The sequence below is a fragment of the Silene latifolia genome, chromosome 6 (genome assembly GCF_048544455.1).
Source record: "Silene latifolia isolate original U9 population chromosome 6, ASM4854445v1, whole genome shotgun sequence".
NCBI classification, from domain to species: domain Eukaryota; kingdom Viridiplantae; phylum Streptophyta; class Magnoliopsida; order Caryophyllales; family Caryophyllaceae; genus Silene; species Silene latifolia.
The window spans coordinates 4,215,829-4,231,576 of NC_133531.1; the positions used below are offsets into that span (position 1 = coordinate 4,215,829).

Consider the following 15,748-nt stretch of genomic DNA (forward strand, 5'->3'; position numbering starts at 1 on the left):
CACTTGAGTTCTAGTAGCTACAGTCAGGTTGTTTGCCTTTGTACTCCTTTATCTTTCTCAATAACGCTTGGGTTAAAAGGCCTTCGATTTCTGGAGGCGGGGTCGCTATTAGGATTTGGTTCTTTGGCTTCATTCGAGTCAGGTCAGTTAGGGTCTGTTGATATCAGGTCAATGTGGGTAAGTTTAAGTCCAAGTTCTATGTTCTATGAATTTTTTTTTTTTTTTTCAAATTCATTTTTGGAATAGGTCATTTTCGTGTGAAGTCTATTTCAGTGATTCTTCTCCAAGGGTTAGGATCAGGTCAATTTGAACTGGCTCATTTATGTTGGGATGTACTCCCTCCAATTTTCTTTTATCTTCCCCTTTCTTTTGGGCACAAAAATTAAGAAAGGGAAAGAAAGAAGGAATAAAATATTGTAAATTGTGAAATTTATAGGGGAGAGAAAATAATAAAGAATGAATAATGAATAAAGAATAGATAAAGTAATGGGAGTTGTTGATTTTTTAGGAGAGAGAAATTAATAAAAAAAATGAATGAAACTTACCAAAAAAGAAAAGGGGGAAGATAATCAAACTTCTGTGAAAAAGGAAAGAGGGAAGATAAAAGAAAATTGGAGGGAGTAATTCTTTTTCATACAAGTTCTAATTTTGCCACAAATGTTATACTCCGCATTTCATTTCTGAATATGCCATTTTGTTGTTCTATTCCTTGTTACCTTACGCGAATGGGACGTAAAATAAATGATGGTACCGTGAATATGACCTTGATTCTATTCCACCTAATCTGAAGGGCATAGTAAGCCCTCTTGTTCAATGCTTTTTCTCAAAAGTGGTTGGTAAGGTTCTTTGAGATGTGAAAGGAAGGAATTAAATTTACGAGATCCGTTTTATTTATATAATATTTATTATTTATTTATACGACGAATTATAAAATTAATTATAGCATAGTTTTAACTTGCGATGCGTGAGCATTGTATAAATTTCCATTTCACGGATTTGTATTGGCTCAAAATATATTTTCTCTTAAGGAGATTTTTCATTGTTTCTCTTTTACTTCCTTTGTTCTAGTGATATTTTTACACTTCAAAATAAAGAAAGTGTAAGCATATCACTGGAACGGATAAATTGATAAATTAAGGGTTTGCCAATCGAAACCTTCACTCCAACTCAAATAAATATTGACTCAAAGTTTATTTGAAATGATACTAAGCCAACTCGATTCATACCCGGATCAAAATAGCTCAAGTCGATTACTGTGGTTAACCGAGGTAAAACCATTTGAAATCAAACCTGAATCCAAAACCAAAATTGAATCGATGTTACCTTATCTAAACCAAACCAGTTTCTCTAAAAACACAAAAAAAATCTGTTATATACACTCCATGTTAAGTTATTATTGTGTGATACCGTCTGAGAGTGTGAAACCGTCTACACTCTAACTAATTTAATCTGCCGCCAATCTCACAAAACCCCCATCCACCGTCACTCTAACACTCAAGTACTCAACTCACTATCAATAACTCCCACAATTTCTCCAATTTCAATTCCCTCCATTAATCCTCACTCCAAATCTTCCCCACTTATATTCCACTAGATCTTAGCAAAAACTAAAACCAACCCATTTTAATTCACACCAAATTAACCAAACCCATAATTTTTAATTTTAATGGGTCAATTAAATCTAGGATCACCAAAAAAATCCCAAAAAAAATGGAAACTTTTAGACATAATTACAACATTTTTCTTCATTTTAGTAATTTTATTCTTTTTACTAGTATTTACTCCATTGGGGGACCCACTAGCAGCTTCGGGTCGTCAGACATTGCTCCGAGCATCAGCTTCGGATCCGAAGCAAAGAGCGAAACTAGTGGAAGCCATTGAAGTAGGTGTGAAGAATAAAATTGAGATTTGTCCTGAAGAATATGTTGATTATATGCCTTGTGAAGATCCTAAGAGGAATAGTGTGTTGAGTAGAGTTATGAATTTTTATAGGGAAAGACATTGTCCTAATTTTCTTACGGAGCCTCTTTGTTTGATTCCGCCTCCGAAAGGGTATTTGGTTCCTGTTCAATGGCCGAATAGTTTGCACAAGGTATGGTCTTTTTTTGAATTATTGTATGAGACGGTCTCGCAATAAGATTATTATGTTATCAGTTTTTGTAATGGGTTGTTGTGATCGTTGAATTATACTTGTTCGTCCGTCCATTCATTTGTTTACCTTTTATATTCATTGTGGGGGTATTTTAGTCAAAAGTAAACAAATGATTGGGACGGAGTGTGTATGTTGGTTATATACTTATATTGACCTTCCCGAGTTCTTGGAGTATAAAATTAGTGGTATTCTTACTGAATCACTGTTGTAGTGCTGTTAATCAATGATAATTTGTGGCATTGTACTTTTAGTTTATTTGTGTTAAAGTATAGAACCATTGATTGGGTTTCAACGATCAGTTTAAGCTTTTGGTTGAGATGGTTTTTTCACGTGGTATTAGAGATTCATGACCCTGAGGTCCCAAGTTTGGATCTTGGGAGGCTTCAAATCTCACAGGTGGAATATGAGCATATGGTACGGGGGAGCATGTGCATTATCCACTCTTCAAGAGCAAAGGGCATTTGAGTGAGGGGTTGAAGTATAGAACCGTTGATTGGGTTTCAACCATCAACTTAAGCTTTTAGTTGGATGATGTTATTTTCACAATTCTCGTTGTATTATGCTTTGCCGCTTTGGACAAGATGGTACAAGGTTATGATCATTATATATCGATGATCTGCTGGCATTACAATTTATGCTTATGGTTGTATTATGTTTTTAATTGGGTTTGATGTGGAAGCCAATTGAGCCCTTATAGTAATGAACCCTCATGGGTCATGGTTTAAGTGATTGGATGTGGTTTCACATAGGGCAGCTGCTTTTTTGACATCGGAGTTGGATAGGTAGAGGTTCTATGGGTGTTAGGAGTCTATGTAATGTCATTTGGCTGATTGCCTGGTTATAACTTGGACATGGTTTGGAATTTCACCATATTTTATATGAGATAGTCTCAGGTGTGAGGCTCACCTTACCAATTGCGAATATATTTAGATGAGAAATACATAAGAGCCTGGGTTGGTCTCACATGTGAGACTATCTCGTCCAAGATCCACTCTTTAATTTGAGGATGAAGCTACTCATTGGTTTTTGTGCTCGAAGCATGCAGTTAGAATTTGCCAAATGCATGTGGTGAGGCTGCTGCATTAACAAGGCAGGGTGAGGGAGGGGTGTTGTCAGATGCATGTTGAGGCCGTTATTGTTATGCTATTGTTCTGTAAAGAAGTGGCTGACCGCTGACCATTGTCTTGGTGATTCTTGGTGCACAACGCATCGAGAAGATAAGTCAGTCATTGCATAATTGGAAACAGCAGACCTGGTACTGAAATTGAGACACACTGGCTAGGTTAGATCCGTAAGTGGCTATTTAGAAATTTAACTCGTTGATTTTGTACTTGAAGTCGTCCCGGAACCAAATTTCTTCTAAATATGTGTAATAGAGATGGTACATCATACTTTGAATTAAATAGATTTGTCAGGTGATTTGGTGAAAGATTTGAATGCTGCTTTTGCTGAAACCAAATGCTGAATGTTTGACTGTCCGACTCATCATTTAACATGAAAATGCTGATGTTTTGAATTTAGTTGATCTTAATTTAGCATATAATTATTTAATCTAAGCTTTACCCGTCCTCTCTCATGGATATGCTATACACGACCAATCGTTGCTTCGCAGATTTGGCACTCAAATATGCCATACAACAAGATTGCAGACCGGAAAGGCCATCAAGGATGGATGAAAAAAGAAGGCCAACATTTTATTTTTCCTGGTGGAGGCACTATGTTTCCTGATGGAGCAGTACAGTATATAGAGAAACTTAAGCAGTATATTCCCATTACCGGTGGAGTCTTGAGGACAGCTCTCGACATGGGATGTGGGGTAAGGTGCTGAGCTTTCTTCTGTCACTACTCCCATGTCTTCTGTTCGTATATTAAACTGTATCCTCTTCATACAGGTAGCTAGTTTCGGGGGTTTTCTTCTCTCCGAGAATATTATGGCGCTTTCTTTTGCTCCAAGAGACTCGCATAAAGCTCAAATCCAATTTGCTTTAGAAAGAGGAGTCCCAGCTATGGTTGCTATGCTCGGCACACGTAGACTTCCTTTTCCTGCATTCTCATTTGACTTGGTGCACTGTTCAAGATGTTTGATCCCTTTCACTGCCTATAGTGAGTATCTTATAATCCCCCCATCCCATTTTTATCGTCCCTACTGGCTGTGGTGGTTGGTCGTCAAATGACAGCAACATTGACCTACGATTTCTGACAACATACACTATGGACAACCTTTTTTATTTGAGAATATGAAAATAATTGTTTTCAAAAATCAAATGCGGCTACGGGGTTAAATTTTTCTCTGCATATTTAGAGAATTTAATGATCAAACTTGATGGTTGACCATCAAAGTCAAATGCAGCTAGTAACCAGTTATTTATTTTTTCTTGAATGTGCATTTTCTTATGTGCTATGAATTGATTAAATCTGTTGTATTCGGCTTTCAGATGCCTCATACTTCATTGAAGTGGACCGTCTGCTTCGTCCAGGAGGATATGTGGTAATTTCTGGCCCTCCTGTGCAGTGGACCAAACAAGACAAAGAATGGGCTGATCTCCAGGCTATTGCTAGAGCATTGTGCTATGAGTTAATTGCCGTCGATGGGAACACGGTCATCTGGAAAAAACCTTTAGGGGATGCTTGCTTTCCTAACCAAAATGAATTTGGAGTTGGATTGTGCGATGAGTCTGATGACCCAAGTTATGCATGGTATGGCTTGAGACTTTGAGAGAGGCATTGTGTTACTTTTTTGAATTGTTAATCACCTTTAGTTTATTTTATTTTTTTTCGAGCTTGAAAAAAAAAAGCAGAACAACATAGAAAGTTAACTTTAGACAACATATTTCTTTGAAAATATTGAATGGTTTATATCACCATTAACCTCCGATTTTCATGATACATGTTACCTTGCACCACAGGTACTTTGACCTAAAGAAATGTGTGAGTAGGACCTCCTCTGTGAAAGGTGATGTTAGCATTGGGGCTATACCAAAATGGCCAAAGAGGCTAACAAAACCTTCTTCCCGGGTTACTCAAATTAAGAATGGGCGAGATGTATTTGAACCTGATGCCAGAAGGTGGGCTAGGAGAATTGCATACTACAAGAACTCTTTAAACTTAAAGCTCGGAACTTCTGCTGTGCGCAACGTCATGGATATGAATGCCTTTTTTGGAGGTTTTGCTGCAGCTCTTGTATCCGATCCTGTGTGGGTTATGAACGTTGTTCCTCCTCATAGGCCATCAACATTGGATGTCATTTTCGACAGAGGCTTGATAGGAGTCTACCATGATTGGTAAGCTTCTCATATTATACCGTGTATTAGAATCTAGATTCTGCCTTTGTATGCCATTTGTTTGCATAGAGCCAAATAGCCAATGCTATTATTTATGGTCCTTTACACCATATTATTGTGACCGAGCTGTAAAGGTTGTCTTTTGAAGGTTAAGTGATTACATTTTGAAGCGGTATAGGCCGCATTAACAGTGTGATAACTGATAACCTAGATTATGCGGTGGCAACTGTTTCCTAAATCTCAGACCTAGATTTAATATCAGTGAATTGTCTGTCTATTTTGAATAGTTGGATCTTTTTCTAAGGTTGATAGACATTCCACTTATATTTCCTCTGTAAAACTTGGTCTCCCATCAATTCGATGGGTACTTTATCCGTTAGTTCTTGCTGTATTCTTACCCGATTTATTATTACATACTCGTATAAGATTCTTTTGAAGGGGAGCCTTGGCGCACCGGTTAAGGTGTTGCTTTGTGACCGTGAGGTCACGGGTTCAAGTCCTTGGAGCGGCCTCTTGCCAAAATGGCAAAGGAAGGCTTGCCCCAATTACACCCTTGTGGTGGGACCCTTCCCCGGACCCTCACCTAGCGGGAACGCCATCGTGGACCTGGCTGCCCTTTTTTTACACTCGTATAATATTCTTTTGTACTTGTTCAGATATACGAGTACAACCCTTAAGGTCGTCATTTGATGTTGTATTTGGCTTGAATAGGTGTGAGCCTTTCTCGACGTATCCTCGGACTTATGATTTCCTCCACGTATCTGGTATCGAGTCACTTATTACAGATTCAACTTCAGGCAAGAAGAGGTGCGTCATACGTGTATATGCCCTTGCATTTTGTATTATCTTCAATATATGCTTTCTCGAAATTATTATCTAGTTCCATATCAGGATTTCTACCTTTCCTATCGTTAATATTGTGAATCCTATCATCAGGAGCTTTGTTTTCGGGGATTGATAATGCCACAACCCTTTTTGTTAATGCCACACCAATACAAGGCAAATCTAAGAGAATGTTACTATTCACCGTCTCACAAAAACGAGCGGCATTAGTAATTTTGTTGTGGCATTATGCCTTTCCTTGTTTTTAAATGTATGCACTCCTTGCAGATGTAACTTAGTGGACGTAATGGTGGAAATGGACCGAATACTACGGCCTGAAGGGACAGTAGTGGTGCGGGATACACCCGCAGTGATGGACATAGTAAATCGTGTTGCTCATGCTATACGGTGGACAACCACGGTCCACGAGAGGGAGCCTGAATCAACCGGGAGTGACAGAATCCTAGTAGCGACCAAAACCTTATGGAAGGCAGACCTTTAACATGTACTTCGTATGTAATTATTCATCTGTAAGTGTAAAACATAAATTCATATTTACCCACTAGAGTGGGTTAGTAGTGTAAAATTCTCATGGCTTGTACTTTTTACTGCTGTAAAAAATGTACAATTCCTGAGTATATCTGAAAGCCAAATTCTGCAACTTTAAGCTCGCCATGTAATGACCGCCAATGAAATCAAAGGTTCTAATTTTTTCGCCCATAATATGATGAAATAAAGCGAAATAACATATTTAAGCGATTGATCCTGTCAACTATGCTAGAGCACAACGCTTCAAACGACAATATTCGTTCTAAACTTATAAGGGATTAAGTATAGTGTACGGCTCTGTTTGGCAATGAATTTCAGGTACCTTATTTGGTCAAAGTAGTTTATTTGACCAAAATTTCAAGTACTTTGTTTTTTTTTGTAATCGTTTGACAACTAGCTTATTTGGTAGCATTTGAAATTTCAGGTACCTGATTTAATTTTATTGTCTTTTTTTACCCCTAAATCTATACTACACCGTATTAAATAATTGTCATATTCGTTTATGTAATTTCACGAAAATCAGTTATCTTTTCAGTTAATTTGCCAAACAATATTTTTATATAATCAGTTACCTTATCAACTCCTAATTTTCAGCTACTTTATCAGTTAGTTTTTCAGTTTTCAGCTACATCTTCATATTTCAGCTACTTTTTAAGGTGGTGTTTGGCCTAGCTCTAAAAGTGCTTTTGCAATTGAAAAAGTATAAACTAGGCCAAACATTATAAATTAGGGAGGATTAAAAGTGTTTTTGAAAAGCCAAAAGTTGATAACTAACCCCTAAAAGTAGAAGTAGAAAATTGTTACTTCTACTTCTACTTTTTACTCTTAGTGCCTAAAAAGCCCAAAAAAGTAGTTAGGCCAAACATAATTATTTATTAAAAAAACGTTTTTACAAAAGTTTGGCCAAACAACCGAAGTTTTTCTGAAAAGTAACTTGCAAATAAACTCATTTTAAAAAGAAAAAACTATTTTACATAATCAAGGCCAAACAGCACCTAAGTTAGTTTGACCAAACAGAACTTATATATACAAGTAAAAGCATATTTAATTTATTTTAAGATGGATACCCTTGTCCTAAGAAGGACTTAAGGACTTTCGTTATGTGAGGGTTGAAATCTCAAGTCAATTCAAAATGAAGCTAGTGTAGCCTTATGTTTGGACTTTGGACTAAGTAGAAAACATGGGTTGTTGAAAAGTTGATGAATGGATTTGTGCATTTGTTCTTTGTAATTAGGTCCATAAGAGTTGATGAATGAAATTATGCCTCTCTATATTGACTTTGACATTTCCAAATTTGGATAGACCTCACATTTGGTTTGCATACCCAATATTTTTGGCTTCATATTTAGGATTTTTAGTCTCCCTTAAAATGGGTATTCATTTTAATATTAAAATGGGTTAATTAAGTATTATCTCCTTAAACATGTAAGCATATACTCTGTTTTTTATCTTATTCTTAATATATTTGACCAGTTTTAGGTTACTAACTAATGCATTTGTCTTAAATAAAAATTTGTGATCTGAGTTGATTAGTATAAAATCATTTTATAATGCAACAGTGTTATCACCCTTGTGTTTCAACCGACTCAAATCCAAACTGAACCCAATAACATAACCAAAAGAACACTTAACAAATGATCTTCAATTCTTTTGACAAAACTAAACCTTGTGAAAAGCATAATAATTCAATGCCTTTCCTAAAATAGAAGCTTGACTTGAAAAGTTCAAAATTAATAGCAATCAAGTCAAAATGAATGCAAAATAAAGTCATGTCATTATTAATTATGCAATCTCCATAACTTGAACACTTGATTATTCTTTAGTCTTTACATAAAAGTTGCCCAAAATTATGAAACCAAAAGTTGTAGACTATTATGTACTTATTGTCCCATCCCACAAAAAAAAATGTGACGTAAACTTAAAATTTTTGTAGATTCCGTGGATTGTGGAGTGAATTTAATGTTTGTCATAGAACATTTTGATTAATTTCCTTGACTACATTTATATTTGACCACCCAAATATGCCTTGACTATCATCACTTTTGGAGTTTTGGTACTTTCAAAAATGATATGATATGATGTCTCAAGAGAGTGGTAGTAATAATTTGAGTATTTTCATGCAATCATTGATGATTTGCTCATAGATGGGTAAATTGATTGATTATAGGAAAATGACAAAACATTATTAAGTGGTATTGAGTTTCGATATCACCATTTCATATGTATATGGCAGGTTCTACAAGATTATCTCTTCATTCATTGTATTTGACTGTATTGAGTTTTGATATCACCCTTTCATATATATATGACAGGTACTATAAGATTATCTCTTCATTCATTGTATTAGACTGAGTAGTCAAGAACCATGTTTTGTCACCTAAAACTAAACTAATACGTAGAATGAATTGAATTGTAGAAAGTAAATTTGAAATATGTAGATAAATACCAAAATTTAACAATATCACCAGGAAAAATGATAACAAAAAGTTAACTACGTTTTATCAACCATAAATTATAAAATAAGACGGTCTTATATGTAAGCTGGTCTTTTGTGTAAGAAACTGTTTATTTCTTGATATTAGGTTAGTATTTTTCTTATAAAGAGGTTGTCTCTTGGATAAAACCGTTCTACATAATACTCCCTCTATTTTTTTATATATGACTTTCTCACATTTCGAGACACTCACATCTCTCTTCAATAGCTCTTAAAATATAAGACTAAATATTATGATATGTATACTCATATGAAAGAGTTTTTCGTAAGGATTTAATGGTACCATTTTTATATTTTTTGAACAAATATATTTTTGTAAATATTAAAATCAAAGGCTTAACTCGTAAATGCAAAACGTTATATATAAAAAAGTGGAGGGAGTAATTTTATTTTGTAACAATTCATGTATGTAATTAGATACCAATAACGAACGGTTCAGACAAAAGAAAAATTAAGATTCAAATAACGGTACTGAATATTCCTAGGAAGACTCGATCCATGCAACAAATAATTAGTACACTAAATCGTACTAATTAAGCTTAGCTAGCTAATCCAGCCAGTTGTCAGATTCACGTCAAACCCACGTAATTAATGACTCTCTAATTACACTAATTACTTGATCAATTTTTAATTCAAAATAATGGATTAAGCAAGTTGTAGAGTGATGATAACCTATCTAAGTACACAATAATTTTCTCATTTATGGCTTAATTTCAACTCATTTTAGTTCAGCTCATCTCTATTCAGTTTAATTTAGCTCAGTTGAGCCCATCTCTTCAGTTCAGCTCCATTCAGTTCAGTTCAGTTCAGTTCAGTTCAGTTCAGCTCAACTCCATTCAGTTCAGTTTCGCTCAACTCAATTCCATTTAGTTCAGTTCAGCTCAGCTCTATTCAGTTCAATTCAGCTCAGTTGAGCTCATCTCTTCAGTTCAGCTTAGCTCCATTTAGTTCAGTTTAGTTTAGCTCAACTCCATTCAGTTCATTTCAGTTCAGGTCAACTTAACTCCATTTAGTTCAGTTCAGTTCAACTCCATTCAGTTTAGTTCAACTCAACTCCATTTAATTCAGTTAAGCTCCAATCAGCTAAAACGAACAGGACCTAATTGTAGAATTTTACAATTCGAAATAGACACATCTTTTCCCATGCAAAATATCTAAGACCCTTAGCTCATCAAACAAGCTTGACGGTCAAGCCAAAAAACAAAGGTGAAAGAGTAATAAAGAAGATTGAATACACAAATTGAAGATCCAAATGTAAAAGTAATAATACCCAAAGAAATAAATGTGCAACACCCACAAAATTGGCTGCATGGTTTAGTACGTATTAATTGCATTGGTGATGAATAGTAATGACTTTAGGAAAGGAGTACATACGTTTACGTTGAAATTGGTGCGTTATGCGTTGTTTCACCTCTGGATTTCTGGGTTGCATGTGATTGTAATTAGGTCACCGTTTATTATCAAGTCACATTTTGCTGTGTTTTGTAGGTGTTGTAGGAGACCCTTTTAAGAGTTCACCTCATATATTTATTGAATTTTATGGCACCAAATCTTTGAATTTTTTTACATGGGAATTATATAGTCTTAATTATAAGTTTTAATTTATAATTACATAGTCATAAAATTGTAGAATTCACCGGCCTCATCATTATCTAAGAATATGTTCAATCTTTCTAGTTTAGTTTAAGTTCGGTTCTTAGTTGAACTAGTCTAATTTAGTTCAGCTCTACTCACATAGTCACATTAACACTTACTTTAACTTCCTTTAGTTCAATTCAACTTTTTCAACTGAAAAAACTAAGGCCTAAATCTTAATAACGTTACATTAAAATAAATTATATAATCATAATTATTGTATGAAACTGTCTTCTACGGATATTTAAGATTTTTTCAAAATCTTTATCTATTTTCAATATGGTTTGTTTAAAATGTATATTTGTAAGTTCAAAATAAAAATAAATGTTAGGTGCTTTAGTAACATATACATGTCTGATCGATAATTCTTCGTTTAATATGTAAATTTATTGGTTATTATTTTACTCATATAGTACCCTCAGTATAGAATAAACTAATTCTCCAAGCTCCAATTCCATATTTTGCAAAATAAACAATCTTGAATAACCTCATTCAAGATCCAATTGAGTTTTTTTGTGTAATACCTCGCATTTAAGTGGATCTTTATTGTTAAGGTTTGAGAAACTTACATAACTGCTAAATAATATTTGTTGTATTAGTTATACTAATAAAATGCACTTTCTTTACTAGTAGCTCGGGCAAAGCAAAACTTAACTCCTTTGTTAAACACAAAAGCGAATGTAATTAGGAACAGTGGTGGAACTAGGAGGGCTAGCAGAGGCGGTCGCCCCCCTGACGGATGAAATTTTCGAAGTTTTTAGTTAAATTTCCGAATTTTTTTCAAATGCACCTTATGAAATTAGTCGTTCGTCCCTCCAAAAAATTTCCGCCCTCCTAAGTTCAAATCCTGGCTCCGCCACTGATTAGGAAGAAATTTTAGAATGAGTGAGCTCTTAAGACGATATTCTAAGACGATGCAGACTAACTAAGCTATTTTGATACGAAATCCAAAATTGACTAATGATTCATTGTTATTCAATTGATTATTACACTGTTCATCATTTAATTGGATAAAATTGTCAAGCACATACATCAAGTTGTAGAATTGATTCCCGCTTTAATGGATCAAATTAGGAAGTTTCCCGCAATTAAAATTAATTAATGCCCTAATCCATCAACTTGTATTATTCTACAAAATTTTTATTTATATTTTTCTGGTAAAATAGAAATTAACAGAGCTATATAGTAGTATAGTACATATACATTAAAAGGCCTACTTAAGGCCAATAATACTTGCTTGTTGTGGAGCTTATCTACATGCATATGCCTCTACGTCGTACTAATGAAATACCCTTAAATTGGATGCATGGGGATTTGGATTAATTATAATATTATATATACTACTTGTATTATTTGGGCCTTTTTGGGTCCTTTGTATCTAATAAATATCTAGCAAAATATTAAGCCTTGTTATTTTCTTCGGCTAAAAGGGACTGAACTTAATAGAGCTGAACGGAACTGAATGAACCTGATATATGAACTGAGTTAAACTAAACTAGAATGCGTTAAAATTAAGCTAGAATGAAAGAACATGACCTTAGTCTTTAATTTGTCATGAAGTAGGGTTTTACAATAGGTTAGTATAGGATTATTGTTTTCAAATTAAATTGAAATTAAAGTGTTAGTAAAAGTAGTAAATTAGTCTTTATTAATGACGTGGTTTATTAATTAAAATGATATTGGCAATGGAAAGTAGTCATTAGTAAAAAAATAAAAATAAAACTAGTACAAGGTCGACATTTAAACAGTCGACCTAAGAATATATGATGTCGAACATTGAGCTTAAAATGAAAGAATCTGTATTTTTGTTAAGCTATTTTAAATGTAATTGTTGCCTTTAGTTTGTATAAATCGTATTGTTGACTTTAATTAATGAAACAATAATCTCTCCTTAGCTTAAAAGTTTATGTAAAGGGTTTAGGATCTTTTGTAGAAAAACTATTACCATCGTCTTAATTATCTATTTACCTTTTTCTATACTTTGTGAAGGATATTTTAGTCAGAGGTAATTAGATCGACGAAATGAGTGCTTAGTATATTAAAGTCATGTAAAGCCACTTAGCCCACTTTAATATTTTATCACACATTTTAAACACAAAAAAATATACTATAGTCATATAGTAATGTACACATAATAATATCAACCTATTCATGCATGTTGTGCAAATTAATGAAGATTATATGAGAATCCAAACACATTAATGTATGTTCTTAAAGATTGTCAATCCAAATAATCCCTATGAAATAATTGTTCCATCATTAAAATTGATTGAATGCTTGTATCATTGTCTCATGCATCATAAAAATGGAACACATAAATTTGCATCATATAAATGGAACACATAAATTGATTATGAATTAATCGAGAAGATTTAATTCAATTCGTGCATGCAATAATTATTAGTTCTACAATTAATTTTTATTTCATGATTTCTTGGTCAAGTGTAACGCATATAAATATTACAAGAAGTAATAATAATATTGCATGCGTGCATGTGCCCATGGTATTAATTTACGTTATAATGTATATATGAGTACAATATAGTTAGAAGACTTTTGTTATATTAAGTTTATTTATGCAACTGCATTTAAGTTTCTGAGCGACATTAGATAGCAATTTGAACGATCATTAAGTGCACACAGCACATCACATTAACATTATAGCCAGCTCCATTGATGACCCAATTAAGATCTAAGAATGCTTTGTTAAACGATGCTTATTATCGTAATTTGTATGTTTTAGCTTCATGCAAATTGTGAATTAAGTGTGAAGTATTGTTGTGGCCGCCTGGCCGGGTTGGATCGATCAGGCAATGACTTGGTCTCGAACCTCGACCATTTAGGTTGGGTCGAGAACAACGCGTAGTCAGTATTGTCGTTGTGAATTAAGTGTAAATTGTGAATTAAGTGCGAAGTATTGTCGTGGCCGGGTTGGATTGATCAGGCAATGACTTGGTATCGAATCTCGACCATTTAGGTTGGGCCGAGAACAATGCGCAGTTAGTATTGTCGTTGTATCCTGAATTTTTCGGTTTTTTATGTTGTACCCTTCCCTTTTTATATTTTATATTGTACCCATAAACTTCTTAGTTATTTCTTCGATCCATGATTATGCAGTAAGTGGATTATACATTTGATGTAGTACATCAGATGGTATAATTTTTGAGCATTAAGATAAAGTTTTTGAGTTCTAATTTAAAAATTATGAGTTTTATTATAAAGTTTTTGAGTTTATTTACTTAAACATTAATCTCAAAAAGTTACATTATAACTCAAAAAAATTACATATAAACTCGGAAAATTTTGATTTTTGACGTCATAACACTAAAATGTAATTTATAAACTCTATAAAACTAAAAAAAAAAATACACAAAAACTCATTAAATGTGAGGCACTGTAGTACATCTGATGTACAATCCTTTTTCTCATGATTATGACCCCTTCAACTCTCTAACTTGTTTACTATCAAGCAATTGTGCGCTTTATTCTGACTCATTAATGTTTATTACCATATTGTACGAGAAGCATCTCAGTACAAATAGGAGTAACTTTTAATAAGCAAAACTACTATTAAAAATCTCGGTTATGAAGCATGAAATAATAATGGAGATTTGGTGAATTTAGTTAGATTTGCATATCTCTTTGATGGGTTAATGGGTAATTCCAGGGGCTAATAAGTAAATGAATATAGGTTATCGAGTAATTGGAATGATATTATGGTAAATAGACGATTTAGTAGATCAATTAAGAAACTACTCCTGATAAGTTAGCAAAGATAATATATAAGGTTATGGCTTCGTATAAACTAATGTATAGAGTTTAGAACTACACCATAGAATTTTAAAAAGTAGGGGAACAACATAGAAAACTTAAATACTTGAGGATACACCGTAACATTTGAACGATTTTTTAAAATAATGCTCAAAAATAAAATATTTGTCATTTTGTTTGGTTTTAAAAATATTTGTCGAAATTGTGTCCACGTAGGCTTGAGTTTCTCAAGCCTGTAACACGGAACAAACACGTCATTAGCAATGACGTGTCTCTTTTGAGTATGAAATCCAAACAAACAAAAGCTGGGCAAAATGACACGCGCTAAACACACCATTAGGAGTAGTGTGTCTAAGAAGAGGAACACGCCATACCCATTGACATGTCTATGCAGTGTTGTGCCTCTCTATTCAACTCACCTAGGCGATTAAATCCTATGTCAAACTTTTTGTTTTGAAATTGCACTGCTGTTGACCCAAACATTTCTTTGACTACATTATTCTTAAATCTTGTATTAACATTTAAAGCCAAATGACGACTGCAAACTCTATGCTGTGTTTCTCTTCTTAGACACGCTACTCCTTATGACCCATTTCCAGTACCTCTTGATGTGGGGTGAAAAAAACACTGCATAGACACGCCACTGGGTGTGGCATGTTTCTCTTCTAAGACACATCACTCCTAATGGCGTGTTTAGCGTGTGTCATTTTGCCAAGCTTCTGTTTGTTCGGATTTCATACTCAAAAGAGACACGCCATTGCTAATGGCGTGTTTGTTCCTTGTCACATGCTTGAAAAATCCGAGCCTACGTAGACATCATTTCAACAAATATTTTCAAAACCAACCAAAAATGACTAATATTTTATTTTTGAGCATTATTTTTAAAAATCATTTGTAAAATTTCCCCTTTTTTATAGGGCGTTGAATAAGATTTTCAAATCAGATAAATTGAACGGAAAAAAATTTGTCATTTGTCCAAAAAAATAGTGAGGTCTCATGCAATATAACTGTGTAGCTACACCACTAGCTAATAATGGATCGGTA

The 15,748-nt window shown here is 34.0% G+C and overlaps 2 protein-coding genes across 2 annotated transcripts in view; both read left to right on the forward strand.

Annotated features, from left to right (window-relative positions):
• The window catches only part of LOC141586056 (homeobox-leucine zipper protein ANTHOCYANINLESS 2-like), a 37,897-nt gene that overhangs the window by 8,557 nt on the left and 13,592 nt on the right, over positions 1-15,748 (forward strand). The gene's annotated exons all lie outside the window — the stretch shown is intronic.
• On the forward strand, positions 1,475-6,916 carry LOC141586052 (putative pectin methyltransferase QUA3). Its single transcript, XM_074407158.1, has 7 exons — positions 1,475-2,092; positions 3,765-3,968; positions 4,045-4,255; positions 4,588-4,849; positions 5,059-5,433; positions 6,145-6,240; positions 6,544-6,916. The coding sequence occupies exons 1-7, from the start codon at positions 1,667-1,669 to the stop codon at positions 6,755-6,757; spliced, it is 1,788 nt and encodes a 595-aa protein (XP_074263259.1). The 5' UTR covers positions 1,475-1,666; the 3' UTR covers positions 6,758-6,916.